Source organism: Fulmarus glacialis, unplaced genomic scaffold (assembly GCF_000690835.1).
Source record: "Fulmarus glacialis isolate BGI_N327 unplaced genomic scaffold, ASM69083v1 scaffold6609, whole genome shotgun sequence".
NCBI lineage: Eukaryota > Metazoa > Chordata > Aves > Procellariiformes > Procellariidae > Fulmarus > Fulmarus glacialis.
The window spans coordinates 1,904-16,171 of NW_009232526.1; the positions used below are offsets into that span (position 1 = coordinate 1,904).

At 44.8% G+C, this 14,268-nt stretch overlaps 2 protein-coding genes across 2 annotated transcripts in view; both read right to left on the reverse strand.

Moving 5' to 3' along the window:
• Positions 1-4,156: 4,156 nt before the first annotated feature.
• LOC104081991 (uncharacterized protein FLJ45252-like) lies at positions 4,157-6,778 on the reverse strand. Its single transcript, XM_009584929.1, has 2 exons — positions 6,718-6,778; positions 4,157-5,304 (listed from the first exon to the last, which is right to left on the reverse strand). The coding sequence occupies exons 1-2, from the start codon at positions 6,776-6,778 to the stop codon at positions 4,157-4,159; spliced, it is 1,209 nt and encodes a 402-aa protein (XP_009583224.1).
• A 6,846-nt stretch (positions 6,779-13,624) lies between these two features.
• LOC104081992 (AP2-associated protein kinase 1 {ECO:0000303|PubMed:11877461}-like) overlaps positions 13,625-14,268 on the reverse strand; it is a 71,147-nt gene continuing 70,503 nt past the window's right edge. Inside the window, 1 exon segment of the mRNA XM_009584930.1 lies at positions 13,625-13,719. Within this exon segment, the coding sequence (XP_009583225.1) occupies positions 13,625-13,719 (95 nt within the window).

The window sequence follows — 14,268 nt, forward strand, 5'->3', positions numbered from 1 at the left end:
AGAAAGTGCAGGTGAACACCATGGCGGCTGGTCCCACTATGTGCGATGTACAAACGTCATGGCAGTGAGGCACAGAGAGCCAAGCCAACTGCTTTTTTTTTTTTTGCATGCAGAAACTCTGATTAATCACTTTGAAGAGAGACTTTAAGTACATTCAAGCTGAAGCTGGCAATGGGTAAGAACCAGTCCCTTTCCCAGCACGAATCTAAGATTGTCACAGGACTGCAGCGATAACTGCAGCCCTCTGGCCATGCATGAGGACCCAGGGCAGTTAACAGAATTTACTACAGCTTTAAAAAAAGATGAAACCAGTGGTTCTGTTCAGAAAACTGACTTCAAAACGCTGCATTGAGGCCAAACCGGTCTTATTTCATTAAGATCACCGGTTGTGTGGCAAAGAAAAAAATTAGCATTATTCTTCCACATTCATTAAAAACAGTAAGCTTCAGAAACTATGGAAATGAAATTTCCACCTACAATTCATCAGACTGAAGCTGCAGTACTGGCAGTGCAGGATTAGGAGGAATACAGGCTGGAATTGAGAAGGATATCAGACTAACAGGCGTTGAAAGCCAGTTTTCTGACCATAACCAAAAGTCCCATTACTTTATAGGCCACATGCAGAGATAGCAACAAGCTGCCTCCACCCCGCAAAAGAGATTTAAAACCATTTAAGCACTGGATGTATGCTGGCAGGATCATTAGCTTGTGGGGCACGGTTAGCTTGCTTTTTGTGTAAAGTGCTCGAAGAACATAAAAGCTGCCAAAATGCTAGCTGGAAATTCAGTCTGACCTGACCTGAATCAGGGCTGTAAACAAGCCCGCACACCTCGCTGCGCCTCGGTGCATTTTCCCTTCCTCCCTTGTCTGGCAGTGCAGGATAGCAAGGTCTGAACTACACGCAGCTCATCTCCGCCTCGCCGATACGAACACACACACGAGAGGCAAGGGGCTCCGGTCCGAGCGTGAAGGGGAACGGGCTAATGCTTCTCCAGCGTCAGCTAAGTAAGACCTGGCATTGTAAGAAGTTTCACAGAATTATCCAAAAGCAATTTTTCAAGTAAAAATGAAGGAAAGGAAGGAGAACCTGAATCCAGTTAGCACAGGTAATACCTTGAACCCACATCTTATTTATATGCTTGCTCCAGCAAAGCATCTCCCTGTTCCGCGGATTCATCCCTGCACCGCCAAGGCCTGACCTCCCTTCCAGCAGCTTCCCAAGCAAATTTAACAGCTCGAGGCCAAATTCAGCCTCCTGGCTGCACGCACGGCCATGACGCAGGTTGCGTGCTGAAACAAATCTGGGCCCTCACGCTCAGCCTCCTTGGTATCCTTTGAATTCACAGTTTGCTATCGCAGTCATTCTCAGCATCTCTCACTGATCCAATCCAGCCACAACCAGCTTGGGGGGGTATATATTTAAAACAAAAACAACAACCGCCTTTCAGGTATATATTTAAACAGAAAACTCAACGACAACAAAACACAATAAACAAGAGCCTCAGCTTTGCTGAAGAAACATCTCAAGGGAAACCCAGAAATTTCTTTACAGTACTTCTGTTTTCAAGAGGTGGTGATGGAGGACAGAAAAAGCCTTAAACCACCAGTATGCACCAATATTACTTAACTCTGAGTGTAGCAGAGCAAGGCAGAAGGTTCCCAGCTCCACACAACTCGACCTGACCTGGGCTCGGCAAGTCACTATTTGCCAGCAACTGGGCTGTGCAAGCCAACGTAGCCTCCTGGCTTCCAAGTATTCTCCCTCCCCATCCCAGGGCTTTAAGACCTCGGCCCAAGCTTCTCCCTCTCCCTTCCAGGCAATCCCCACGCCGAGCACGTCCAGCAGAACATTTGGCTCATCTCTTGCAACTGGAGATATTTTGGAGGGGAACTGAATTCAGGGAGGGGAAAGGAAACATGAGCAGTTGGTAACTCCTACTTGCAGATGTTTTGCTAGTCAGCTCCCAGCGTTCAGGGTTTTTCCATCCATCCTCCCCTTACGCTGCTGGGCTTAAAAGTCAGCAGTGAGTCAGCCCTGGACTGTGCAATGTTCTGCTTTGTTTAAGCAGCCTTCACGTGCATCTTTATGCCTGTTGCATTCCTTTAACGCTTATTATTTGGACATCAGACAAAGCTATGTACTAGAGGTGGCGTCAGGTTTTTTTCCCCGCAAAACTAGACTGAAGTCTGTTTTCGGCTGCTGAAGCTCTCCCAGGTGTGACTCCAGAGAGTTAGGAGGAGCTACGGCTGATCCTTCCCTCTCTCAGAGTGACAGCACTCGCAGTACTTTCTTTCCGAGTACAAACAAGTCAGAAAGCGGGCAGGGCAGGAACCTCATCTACATACGACCGGTCCTGATCTCAGCAACCTACCCGTTGCTCCAACAACGCCCCTGCAAACGCCCAAAGACCTCAAAGCCACTTGTGGGACACCCCCAAACGTAAAATACATCCTTTACCCTCAGTGCAAGGCTCCAGCTCACGTGATAATGAACAAACTCCCTTGGGAAATGGCCACCGCAAGGCTTCTATGAGACTTGGCCAGATGCTACTGGAGTCAATGGGGATTTTTTCCATAGATGTCAAGTCCCTAAAAATAAAACCACCAAAATTTTTTCTTGGGAGACATTCTGCAGCACCAGCACCTGTTAGGAGGAAGGATTACTGCGCTGCAGAGATTCATCAGCGACTGGGAGCCCAAAGAGTCCCTATAACTGGTTATTTTGAAAGCCAGTCCACACTTACAAGCAGCCTTTGCGGGCCAGAAATAGCAGATCCAGGACAACTTATGCAATCAGGCATTTTGCAGAATAAAGATGGGAGGTTTCGCTCTTATCTCTGCCTTACATTACTGAAAAGAGAGGGGAGCAAAGTCTGCTTTGTTTCTGCCCAGCTGCCAGCCCGGGCGACTTTTCCTCCAAATACTGTATTAAGATTCACTACATCAGTGACTGAACAAGCAATAAGAAGTTGTCTTTCTCTTTGGGAATACGGTAGAAAGCACAATATTTTGGAAGTAGAGCAAACATTACCAAAGGAGTGTGAATGGATTTTGTTTAGGTTCATCCTTAATCAAGAGGAAAACAAAAGGCAGAATTTACAAATATAGAGTCAAGTTCTCTGCTAGTATAAATCACTCTAACCGGATTGCAGCAAATGCTGAATTACACCAAATGAGGTATGTAGATCAGGACATCTATCGAGTTGTTTGCATAATAAATTTTTCCATAAGGCCTATTTTTAATACTGTAAAAATGCACGGCTCTCTCCTTCACAACACCATAAGCAAATTTCTCGATCCTACACTTTGGCATAAACCAGACAGGAAATACACATGTAAAACTGAAAGCTTTGCCTGATCATTCCATTTTCCAAACAACAGCAATAGTAACAGCCTGACAGACTGCTTTGCTGAAGTTCATCCATCTGAGGGTTTGCAAGACAAGCGACTGAAGGCACTGAGAGTCCTTCCGCCGACTCCTCCGGGCTCCGGCACAGGACCCAGGCAGAAGCACTTCCACATGTTACATGCCACAGCGAGCAAAGAAATGCTGCACATGCGATACCACGGCTCTGCTCAGGTCAGTGCTGCACAAACCTGGTACCAGACATCGCCTGCACGGCTTTCACTCGGTGTGCACATAACCTACGAACACACACACACGACAGAATCGCTCTGCCAGGTCTGCCATCGCTGCCAGAAAAATGCGCTCTTCCACAAGCCCCCCCCCATAGGAAAGAAGTCGCAATAACCCTTTAACCTGTGAAATCACTTCCTTTCCAGAGCACTAGCAAGTCCCGCTTGACTTGCTCTGTAATTAATTAACCTTTTCATTCATCTTATAATGCAGCCAGGACCAGAAAATACAGAATATTACTGTTTTGGAAAAGCATCTGAAAAATAAATGGGGGAGTGAGGAAGGGGAAGGTAAGAAGCAACTGAAAAGGATATGAAGATCCTGAGAGCCAGGCGTTCAGACTAACTAACATAACTTAGAATGGTTCAACTATATATCACTGCAAATAGAGTTCTGACCAAAAAATAATAATTTTTTTTTTTATATATATATATTGCTATGTCATTCATTTCAACTAAGAGGTTCAAGGTCCTGTGAGAGGTGGTCCTATGGGAAGCACACCTCCCAGCTCACAGCAGATTAAGGCTTTTGCTTTCCCGCTTTGGAAGGAAAGGGTGCTGAAGCAAACGGATCCCCGCCGGGCAGCTCTGTAGTCCTGGAAGACAGAGGGGCAACAGAGACAGACCCTGCTATCGCCTGTCTGTTTGTCTGAGAAACCACTTTGTAAGCAGCTATGGGCTTGACCTCGAGACCCTGCCCATCTTCTGGACTGTAGTGACGGGAATATTTTGACAAGGATTGCGGACGGAAAGGCTTGTTAACCACGGAGCCCAGCACGGCTTCCTGGGGCAGCGCATGTCCTTGGTTTCTCTCACTGGCAATGCCACCCTGCTCTTGCAGCACCCCTTTAGAAGGGACGTTTTCCTGGGTCTCCACGGCTCTTACGGAAGAGGGATGAAGATTGCTTGGCTGAGTAAACCCGGCAGAGGGATACGGAGATCTCGCCGAGGCCGTGGACCCACGCATTGCCGAATCCAGGCTTGGGAACATTGCGTTAGCTCTGTGTTGGACATCGCCTCCTTGACTTAGGAAAACAGGTGGTGCGAACGGTTCTTTAGACATACTATGGGAAGTCAACTCTTCCATGCTTTTCTTTTTAGTGAAAGGGGCTCTCAGAAACACATCTGCTTCTTCTGGATGTCTAAGAGCCACGATGGCCTTGGAGATAAAGGGAGCTTTGGTAAAGACATCCACCTCATCAGGCACTTTTCTCGAGCTTCGGAAAGGAGCCGTGGCAAAAACATCCGGTTCGTTAAAAACCTCCCCGGTGTGAGACTGGAAGGCAGGGAACAGCGTCTCCCCTGCTCTAGCCTGGGAGTGGGGATCTTCTTTGGAGGCCTCATGTCTTTCCCTGGGCACAGGCTGCAGGAACCCTGCGCACAACTTGCAGGTTTCCTCCTCCTCTTCCGAATCCATCAGTAAAGGCCTGGACCCGCTACAATCCAAAATATCTCCTTCGTGGTCTGTCCCCTCTCCTTCGCTGCTGTAGAAGGAGCTGTTGCTTGAAGGACCATCTCTTGTTAAGTAGTCTGACTCCGAGTTGTGCTGTGTTTTCACCTCCAGTATCTCAGACTGACCCTTGTACAGAGCAAGTCCATCACTGCCAGAAGGTCCTTTACAGAGTTCAAGAGCTACAACTGGGAATAGGGCCGGATCCCTCTGCAGACCTAAAAGTGCAAGAGAAGAGTGTTACTCAACAAGCTCCGTCTCCTTAGTCATAAATAAGAATGAAAGGTACTTATTACACGAGAAATGTCATGCCGTTCAGATTTAAACCACCATCACGCATGGAAAATGGGAAGGAGAGGGAGGGCAAATAAAGAAAATAAAAATGCCAGGGAAGGTATTTACGACACACAAACCGACACACAACTCGACGCTGCCTCACGGCTCGGGGACACCACAAGTACCAGTTTTCAGAAAGAGATGGAAGATGTTTGACACACGAATGGGCACATCCAGCACTCTCTCAGCACCATTCCACAAGGTTTTCTCTGCCACCCACGATAACGACCACCATCAGAGAGGTTTTCACTCCGTAACACTGCTGGCTGGAGTGAGGCTCCAGCAAACAGACAATTTTTGTCATTTCATTCTGCACCGTTGCTTACTGACTGCCCTACAAGCAGATATATAGCTTGGCATAGCCTCTATTTCTGTGAGCCATCCCACGGATACGTGGAATTACACTCAGGGATGCCCTACAATCTGCTAAAATAACATACACATTTCAAAGAATGAAGGTCAGCCTATAGCTTTTAATGAATCCTGGTAACTATAGCAGCATTATTTTAAACCACTGCAAGACAAAGGATTTTAAACAATCCATACCATGACTTCAGATCAAGTATCTAACATAACTATAACGATCTGGCTTGCTTCTGTGTTAGTGTAACAAGACAGTGCGGGGAGAGGCTTGCTGTTCTGCTCTTCTCCAGTTACAAGAGCCCAAGATGGGGTTGTGTGCCTTACGACTCACACAGACAGAAGAGAAGATCTCTTACCTTCAAAGAACTATTGGCAGGTTAGGAGCATGTCATTGGACTCATGTTAGCAAGAGGATAGGAAAAAGGCACATGAAAACTAAGCAGTATGAATTGCAGGAAGAACGAGGAGGGCAAGGATGTTGTTTGGTATCCACCGAGCGATGGACAAGCGAGGTACTAACAAACCCACCCCGCTGTGGCAAAATAGCATCATCGCATCCAAACTCTGCCCAGGTTAATCATTCACATTTGAACACCCATCGCAGCCCGCAAGGCACCATTTCTTGATCAAGTCTGTAGACGTACGCGAGTTAACCCGTTCTCAGTCACCTCTCACAATTAAAGACACAGTAGTCGTTCATTAGGCATCAAAATCGGTATTTATTGGGAAACTATTCACTTAGATACATTACACTGCTAAATAAAGACAGTGTAGATATGTGAACATTTTATAAGTTACTCTACAAAAATACTGTCTATCTTTCCTGAAGCCTATGTTGTCAGCAATGGTTTAACCTTAGATGCTAATCTCAGATTACAGGAACAACACGTCTATGGTGTTGTTTTCTTCCAGGAGGCTGGTTGTATATTTACCTGGTATTATTGTGAGATTTTGAGAATACAGGCTGAAGCAGAGCAAGACCGGTTGCCACATCACGCAAATGCCTCTGAATTACCCAGTCCTCGTTGAAATATAGCGTACAGGAAAGCAAGGGAAGGAAAAAGGCATTTATCATGGTGAACATTATGCCAATGCAAACCAATGACCCACTTTTCACAAGAACAGCGCGAACAAGTCATTTGATCAGAATTTTCTTTTTAAGGACTACTTGCGTTAGTAGGTGTCTATGTTCATGTAAGCGATGACATTTAGGACAGAGTAAGAGAAGGGCTGACAAGATATAAGCCCGTTCGCTTAGGACAGGAGCAGCATGCGTCTCTGAGCTTGGAGACACTGTATGATAGGCAGAACGCTCTATTCTCGGAAAAGTTACTTTTTCCAATGTTTTCTTGCTCTCTCTGCCCATCATAAGTGAGAAGGGCACCGAATGCTTGGAAGCAGTTTTCTCCCTTGCTAAGGCCAGTACAGGAGTTGTGAATTATTCTGGGAGGAAAAAATGAAGCGATGCTTAGGTAGGAGCTCGTTCCAGCCTTCAGTTAGGAGCTGGTTTCACTCAAAGCTGCTAGGCAATACAGCAAGAAGGGAAGGGCCCTGACAATTTGAAAACAACAAAAATGGGCACAACGATATTAAAATGCAGTGGGTTACCTGAGAAGTTTGGGGATTTACTGACAAGAGAGGAGCACCATCTACACTCCCATGTTCTATTTTTCTGATGTTGAAGGAGGAAGACCTGGCTTCCAGACACCATCCCACAGTAACTGATCTCAGGCACCTTTTCTTTCTCATGTTCTTGGGTTCCCTCAGTTTGTTTCCTTTGGCAGAAAGCAAAGGGACAGTCCCAGAGGGAGCAATGGCAGCATCACTACGACAAGGAAGACAACATCATGCCAGCATTTTACTTCAGCTAACATCTGGGTGCATGTCTAACTAGACAGTGGCTTAGACATCTCCTCTCACAGTTGTTAATCTCGTATGTTAAAAAAGGCCTGAGCCATGCTTAGACACTTAAGTTTGCAATCAAACCCAAAAACCCCAAACCCCTTTGTGTAAAGGTCTGGTTAGAGCTAATGAGACAAGGTCAGTGCATTCCCATAAGCAGCCTTAGCTACAGGCTTTGCAGACGAACATTTCAGAGGCACATGCTGCGTAACTTTTAGGACGACAGAGAATTTAAGTTAGCCAGCGCCAACAGATGCTTCGGCAGGTCTGAGATCAGAGACCAGCGAGACTGAAGCGCTCGAGGGACGGTTTCATATGAGAAGGCATGGCAGTTTTGTTCTGTGTTACAGTAAAGGAGAGAAGGGGTCACTCCACGAGCTGATAACAGCGTGAGGGTAAAGGACAAATCCTGTGAAACTAAGACAGTGCCTTTTTGTTTGAAGTCCTGCCCCTTCTCTGTGATGACTCGGCTCCCATTCACACCAAGGGCACGCTATGCAAGAGGCCTGAAAAGATACAGGCAGATGGTTTGCTTGAATCAACACACAAAGCACCCCCAACCCCTCGTGCAAAAAGAGATGCCTCTTTTGCAGAGGCAGCATTTCCTAACATCTGCCTATGCCAAGATGGACACCGTCAATGGGCAGCTGCCTCTTTTGTCCCCTCCTCCTCCGGACTCCCGAGATCTGTGTGTAACTTCATGGGGAAGCACCCCTTACATTTTCAATTAATGCTCAGGTTTTAATGCATGCACACTCCTAACAGCTGCAAGCGTTACAGCATAAATTCTTTACAGAAGCTTGAGTTCATAGATAAGGTTTCTCTCTACCCTTGTACAACGTTCGTGTATTTTTTTTATTCCAAGGTCAGATATACATACTGAAGAAACAATTCCTAAACTATACACTCAGGCTCTCTTTCTGCAGGGAGAACCTTAGTAATAAAAACACTTATCACTTGGTACCCCGGGACTACACCCTGCATGTATTCAAGATAGCAACCTGAAGAAAAGACCATTACCCCTGAGTTACCACACTGACACATGGAGGTCCCCCATCTTTTAAGGAAAACGGTGCACTGAAATGGCAAAGTACTGAACTAACTAACAGGAAAGCTATAAAAGATTTACTCCCCCTATTACAGGGGGCTGCAAGGAGGCAGAGCAGTCACCAAGATGATGATCTCATTTCTGGAGCAGAGCCCAGAACAAGAAAGTCAGGGGAGACAGAGGCATTCCTAGAGCCTAAAGCTACTCTTCCACTGAATAACTCTCCCGATTTCATCAAGCCAAAGTCAGGAAGGTCTCAACATATGGTAACAGGTAGCTAAAAATCAGCACAATTACTAGTACTAGTTTGGCATTTAAAAAGGGCCAAAAGACTTCTCATTCCTGGTTCTTGAAACGGTGGAGTTTTTCCTTGTATTCCAATTCCTTGAAGCAATATCATTAAACAACAATAGAGAACTACCCCCATACAGTGTGTTCAGTGAGGAGGTACCAAAGCAGACCACCAAAGGTCAGCATCACCATTACTATGTCATTGGACAACAATTTGGATAGCAGAATTAAGCGTTTCTGCCCAAAGTCACTGCACAGTGGCAGATATGGGAGCAGATCCAGGGTTCTTCAGTGCCAGAAGATATGGAATTTAATGTTCTAGTTTTGGCACACTTGTACAGTCATTTGCAACATGCAAAGTGAGACAGGGCAGGTGTTAAACGCACCAACCCCACACACCACATTCCAGCAGTTTACGAGCAAGACCGGCCAACTGGAGACTAACAGCATCGTTTGGTTGCCCCCTCATTTGTACTGTGCACAAGCCAAGTGTTACATATGCAAGTCACTTTTAAGATGCAGTCTGTGACCCTCTGAGACAAATGTAAGGGGAGTTCCTATGGGTTAAACTCCCTCCCGCGCAAGGCAGGAGCACAAGTCACACATCAGTAATGTCCTTAAAACAACCCCAGCCAAGCAACCCACCCTTCCTCCCAAGGAACAATGAGATCTGATGCTGTGCATGGAGTCTGCGCTCCCGCGCATAGGCACGGCTGTCCCCAGAACACAGCTTCTTTCAGTTACGGAAATAGACTACACAGGAACAAAAAATAAATACAAAGAAAACACTTTTTTTTTCTCCCCCCCCCCCAATAAGTCTATGTTTCCTACTGGAGTGATGCAGTTTTAATGTGCAGTGCCCACACACCTCAAAGAGACTCGACTCACCCGATCACTGGTAACTGAGTTGACGGATGAGCCTCATTCATCAGAGCACTCTCCCGTGTTACATTCACGCTTCCCCCACATCCATGCCAGTTCTACTCCCCAACTCTGACAGATTCCTATGAGAGTTCCTGAACTAGAAAATGTATTGGCTAAAAAGAAAATAACTTGCTCCAGACACACACGCACTTCAGATGCTACCGCAGCACACTATGTGCTTGATGACATTTTCTGTAGTCAGAGGCCCACTTGCTCCACATTGTATGTTTGCTTGGATACCCCAAAACTTGCTGAACTCTGTCTTTGGTCTGAATCGCATCTGAACTTTCATTGTAATAACAAAAACTTTTTAAAATCAATTTTTAAATAAGGTGGTTTTGGAAAGTCACTGGAGGCAATATCCTGCGAGCTTTCAGGCTGAAGAATGCCATCATCATTCATTTACAAGAAGCCCCCTCTAAAAATAATTTTGCCCTACACAGATTCACTCAAGCTGCCATTGCTTGTGGTAAATGGGCTGTTAGAGGAGGCAGAACATCTGCCACAAAGCCACCAGTGCTAAGATTCTTCTGCCCAGCTCGCAGACTTCTCCAGCAGGTTGCACAGTGCCTGCAGCCCTAGCCAAGTCCTTCGTACTCGGCCAACTCCCAAGGAACCCCATGAAGACTTGGACAGCCAGAATTCAGGAAGCTGCAGCACCTTCTGGTTTTGGGACAGGACTCCCAACACAGTGGATATTGTCAGATGCAATACAAACTTGCCGATCTCTGAATTGTGGGTGCGACACCTGCGCTCATCCATTTAAAAGATGAACTGGGGAGACTTCCAAAGGCGGGGCAGTTCAAAACCCAAGCCCCCTCAGAGTAAGCGAGAACCAACATCTACATTCCAACTATTCCTTTGAACATCTTGCCACCCCAAAACCAGAGTTTATTCTTGCATCCAAAGCACAACCTTGACTTGAAAGGAAATTGCTCCGTGTACTGTGGTTGCATTTGTAGTATCCTATCAGGAGGATCCATCAAAATAATTAATGCCAAAAACACTACTACAAGCTCCAGCCTGTTAGGGCAGAAAGGCCCCTCTGTCATCCCGTCGTGAATGAACAGCACATACCGGGCAGAGAGGAGAATCGCTCTGCTGTGATTTTGCTGACTGGAGGTTTGTATTCTGTTACTTAACACCACCTGACCCCACGACCCTTAAAAGGGGACACAAACATCTCCCATGGCTTCAAACAAGGCTCCAACCATAGCTATAAGAGAGAATCATTCTTACGCCATTTCGGGAATGCTGGGTACCAAACTTCTCCCATGTGGACACTGGATGAAAGTTCAATTTGTTCCTTCACAGCAGCAGCTTTCACACAAACTCTCAACTTTTGAGCAGCACACCAACGCTAACCTAACGCCCGTAGGACAGTCACATTTTTTGGAGAGCTTAAAATTAATCCCAAATATCCACTCATTTCATCTCTCTTGCATTTTCCATTCATTTCACAAATAAGTGGTGAGTATTTTCTGGTGAAGGAGGTCTAGATAATAGACATCTCTAAAAACGTATGCTTCCATTGTATCATATTTCCCACCCAGATCCATGAATAGCTACTTGAAAAAGCAATAAAATAAACATTCACATCTGCTTATTTAATAGCATTATTAACAACCCAGTGCATTTATAATTTTTCCAGAACCCTTGAACAAGTGCCATTAGATTTAAAATCTTAAACATTCTTTAAAAGTACTTTAATTCACAGAAATCTTTGTTTCTAATATACAGTAGATGGTTACTTTTTAAAATCCATTCTCTTTTCATATAATCTCAGATCTGACTATACAATAACTTTCTATCTATAGCGTCTTCATGTTTTCCAGTCCAGCTTGCCTGTGCTTTAGGAATATAAAACAAAAAAATAATAAAGTTCTATCCACAATTTTACTAAGGTCATTTCCATAGTTCTCATGTAAAGCTTCTCTTGGAAAGTGCAGTATACACATGTAATGATACAACACACTTAAGCAATACTTTTATTATTAAGTGTAGGTTTTAAAAGAAGAGTAATGTAGAGCAGACACAATCGATGGTAGTTCTATTTACAGAATTTGTTAAACTAAGTGTTGGGGTGGGGGGATAGCGGAGAGACTGGAGATAGGAAAGGAGTAGTCACAAACTTTGATTTCTTTCCTTCTTAGCGAGAGGTCAGCACATACATATTTCAGTCGTTCATACTTTCGCACATGGGGAACTGCACTTTTACTAATACAGCTACATACACATACACAAGGTTAGCAGTAAGCTATTAATTATTCCACTACAGAGGAAGAGTCCTTCTGTTCAGAAAGAGCTTTCAAATACAAGATAGAAATTCCGGACTTCATGACCATAAGCCAATGAAAACAAGTTTAGTGTATCCAGCTAGTTGACAAACTAAGCATGTGAAGGGAAAAAGAAAAGGTAAAACCCATCAAGTTGTAGCAGCACTTATTTCAAACCATCTGAACCAAGTGCATGCTTGTTCCACAAAGACTGAAGAGTGGAATAAAGTCCACAGTAATCTTTGTCTACTGAAACAAATGGTTCCATACTTAACTGGTTTGCACTATATGCAGTTACAAGAGAAAACAGGGAACCCAGAACAGATACCAGATGCTTGACTAAAACGAGGATTAAAAATAGACAAACAACCGTAGGACAATTTGTTTCATACACAATTTACAGTAGGTTGGGGGGATTTTCTTTTTTTCCAGTCAAACACAGAAAAGAAGTCACAGAAAATACATCTGCTGCTGCCACAATGCCCTTTTCATCCAAAAAAGGGTCAACAAAATGCTAATCACAGCCATACTCACATGTATTTGGTTCAAAACCTTGTTATATTTCACTTAGGGTCATTTTTGCAGCTTTAACAATCTGTTTTGTTTTTTTCTTTTTTCTTTTCTTTTTTTCTTTTTTCTTTTTTTTTCCCCCTCCCCCAGGGAAGCGCAGTTCATTCACAAGCAGGATTGTTAAACAGCAAACCATTAGCTGGGGGCAGTCCGGAAAACTCTCTTCATATGCACCATCACCAGAGGTACTAGGCAAGACTACTTCAGAGGAATCCGGTGCTTTCTCCTCCTCTGAAGCATACACTGGCAATTTAGAAACATCAGCTCTCCTAACCTGTATTCTGCAGGAGAGGGACGTCCCTACCAATTTCACCTGTCCCCTTCCTCCTGCCCATTCATCAGAAAACAGGAACAAAACAAAAACCAAACCCAAAAACACAAACGCAAAGATTGAAACACAGTTGTTCACGCACTACTCTAAGGAGAAAGGAGTCTGTTGTACGTAGGGATCATACATCAGCTACGATTACCTAATTCATTTACAGTTAGGCTTTCCATGGTGCTATGTGTACATCTCAGCAGGGCGGCTAAGGACGGTGCTCCCTTTAGACACAGGCTAGCAAAGACAGGTGCAGAAGGAACCACAACGGGTTTTTACCAGCTTTAGAGAGGACTACCTGGAGAACTGAGACAGAATCTTTCCCAGGGCATGGGAAGACGGGGAGAAAGGTGGGTGACTGTCTCCTGTTGACAGATTTGTTTTTCTTTTCGTTAAGGAGGGGGGAAAAAAAAAAAGCCCAAAAGAACCACAACTGAAGGTAACTCTTCTGGAAATGAAAACAGAGGATTAGGTACGTTACAGAAACTGCGTCTGCTACTGTGTCACTGCTACAGGTCTATGAGCTGATCCACCAGCAGTAAAGACCTGGCTATGTTGGGAAGACTGGACTCAGAGCTTCCACTGTTGTTTCTAGAATGCCCACCTGAAAGTGTGAGAGATAGGAATTCAGTATTGAACAGGACACACACACACACGACAGTTTCAGATGTTCAAGAGCAAGCAAGCAAGAAAAAAGTCAAAGCAAAACAGAAAATTTGCTCAAGCTCTTCTCATTACTTGCATCACAATAGCAACAACATTCCCCTGCTTGCTCTTCCACCCCCTCCCCAGCCCCCTAACCTAGCTCACTAGACTTGCATGGAGAAACATCACAGCAGCCAACAAATCTCTACAAACTATTTCTTTTTCCCCAGGCTTTACATCCAAGCTGCAGAATTCTTTCCTTACTAAAGGATCTACAAAGCAATTACAAGAACTCCCACAACCTATGGAAAGGACTGTTCAAAGTTTTAGATCTTGAAAATTAGTTGCTGTTTTAAGAGTATCTTTGAGTTGCCAGCTACTTCAAGGAGAGTTGAGCTATCATGTGGCTTTCTATAACTGGTGCTTTGATACTGAAGGAAAGATGCTCCTCTTTATCCAAGGTAGCCTATCTTGGCCTGACTTCGGTAGAAATCTTCTCTGACTTTCA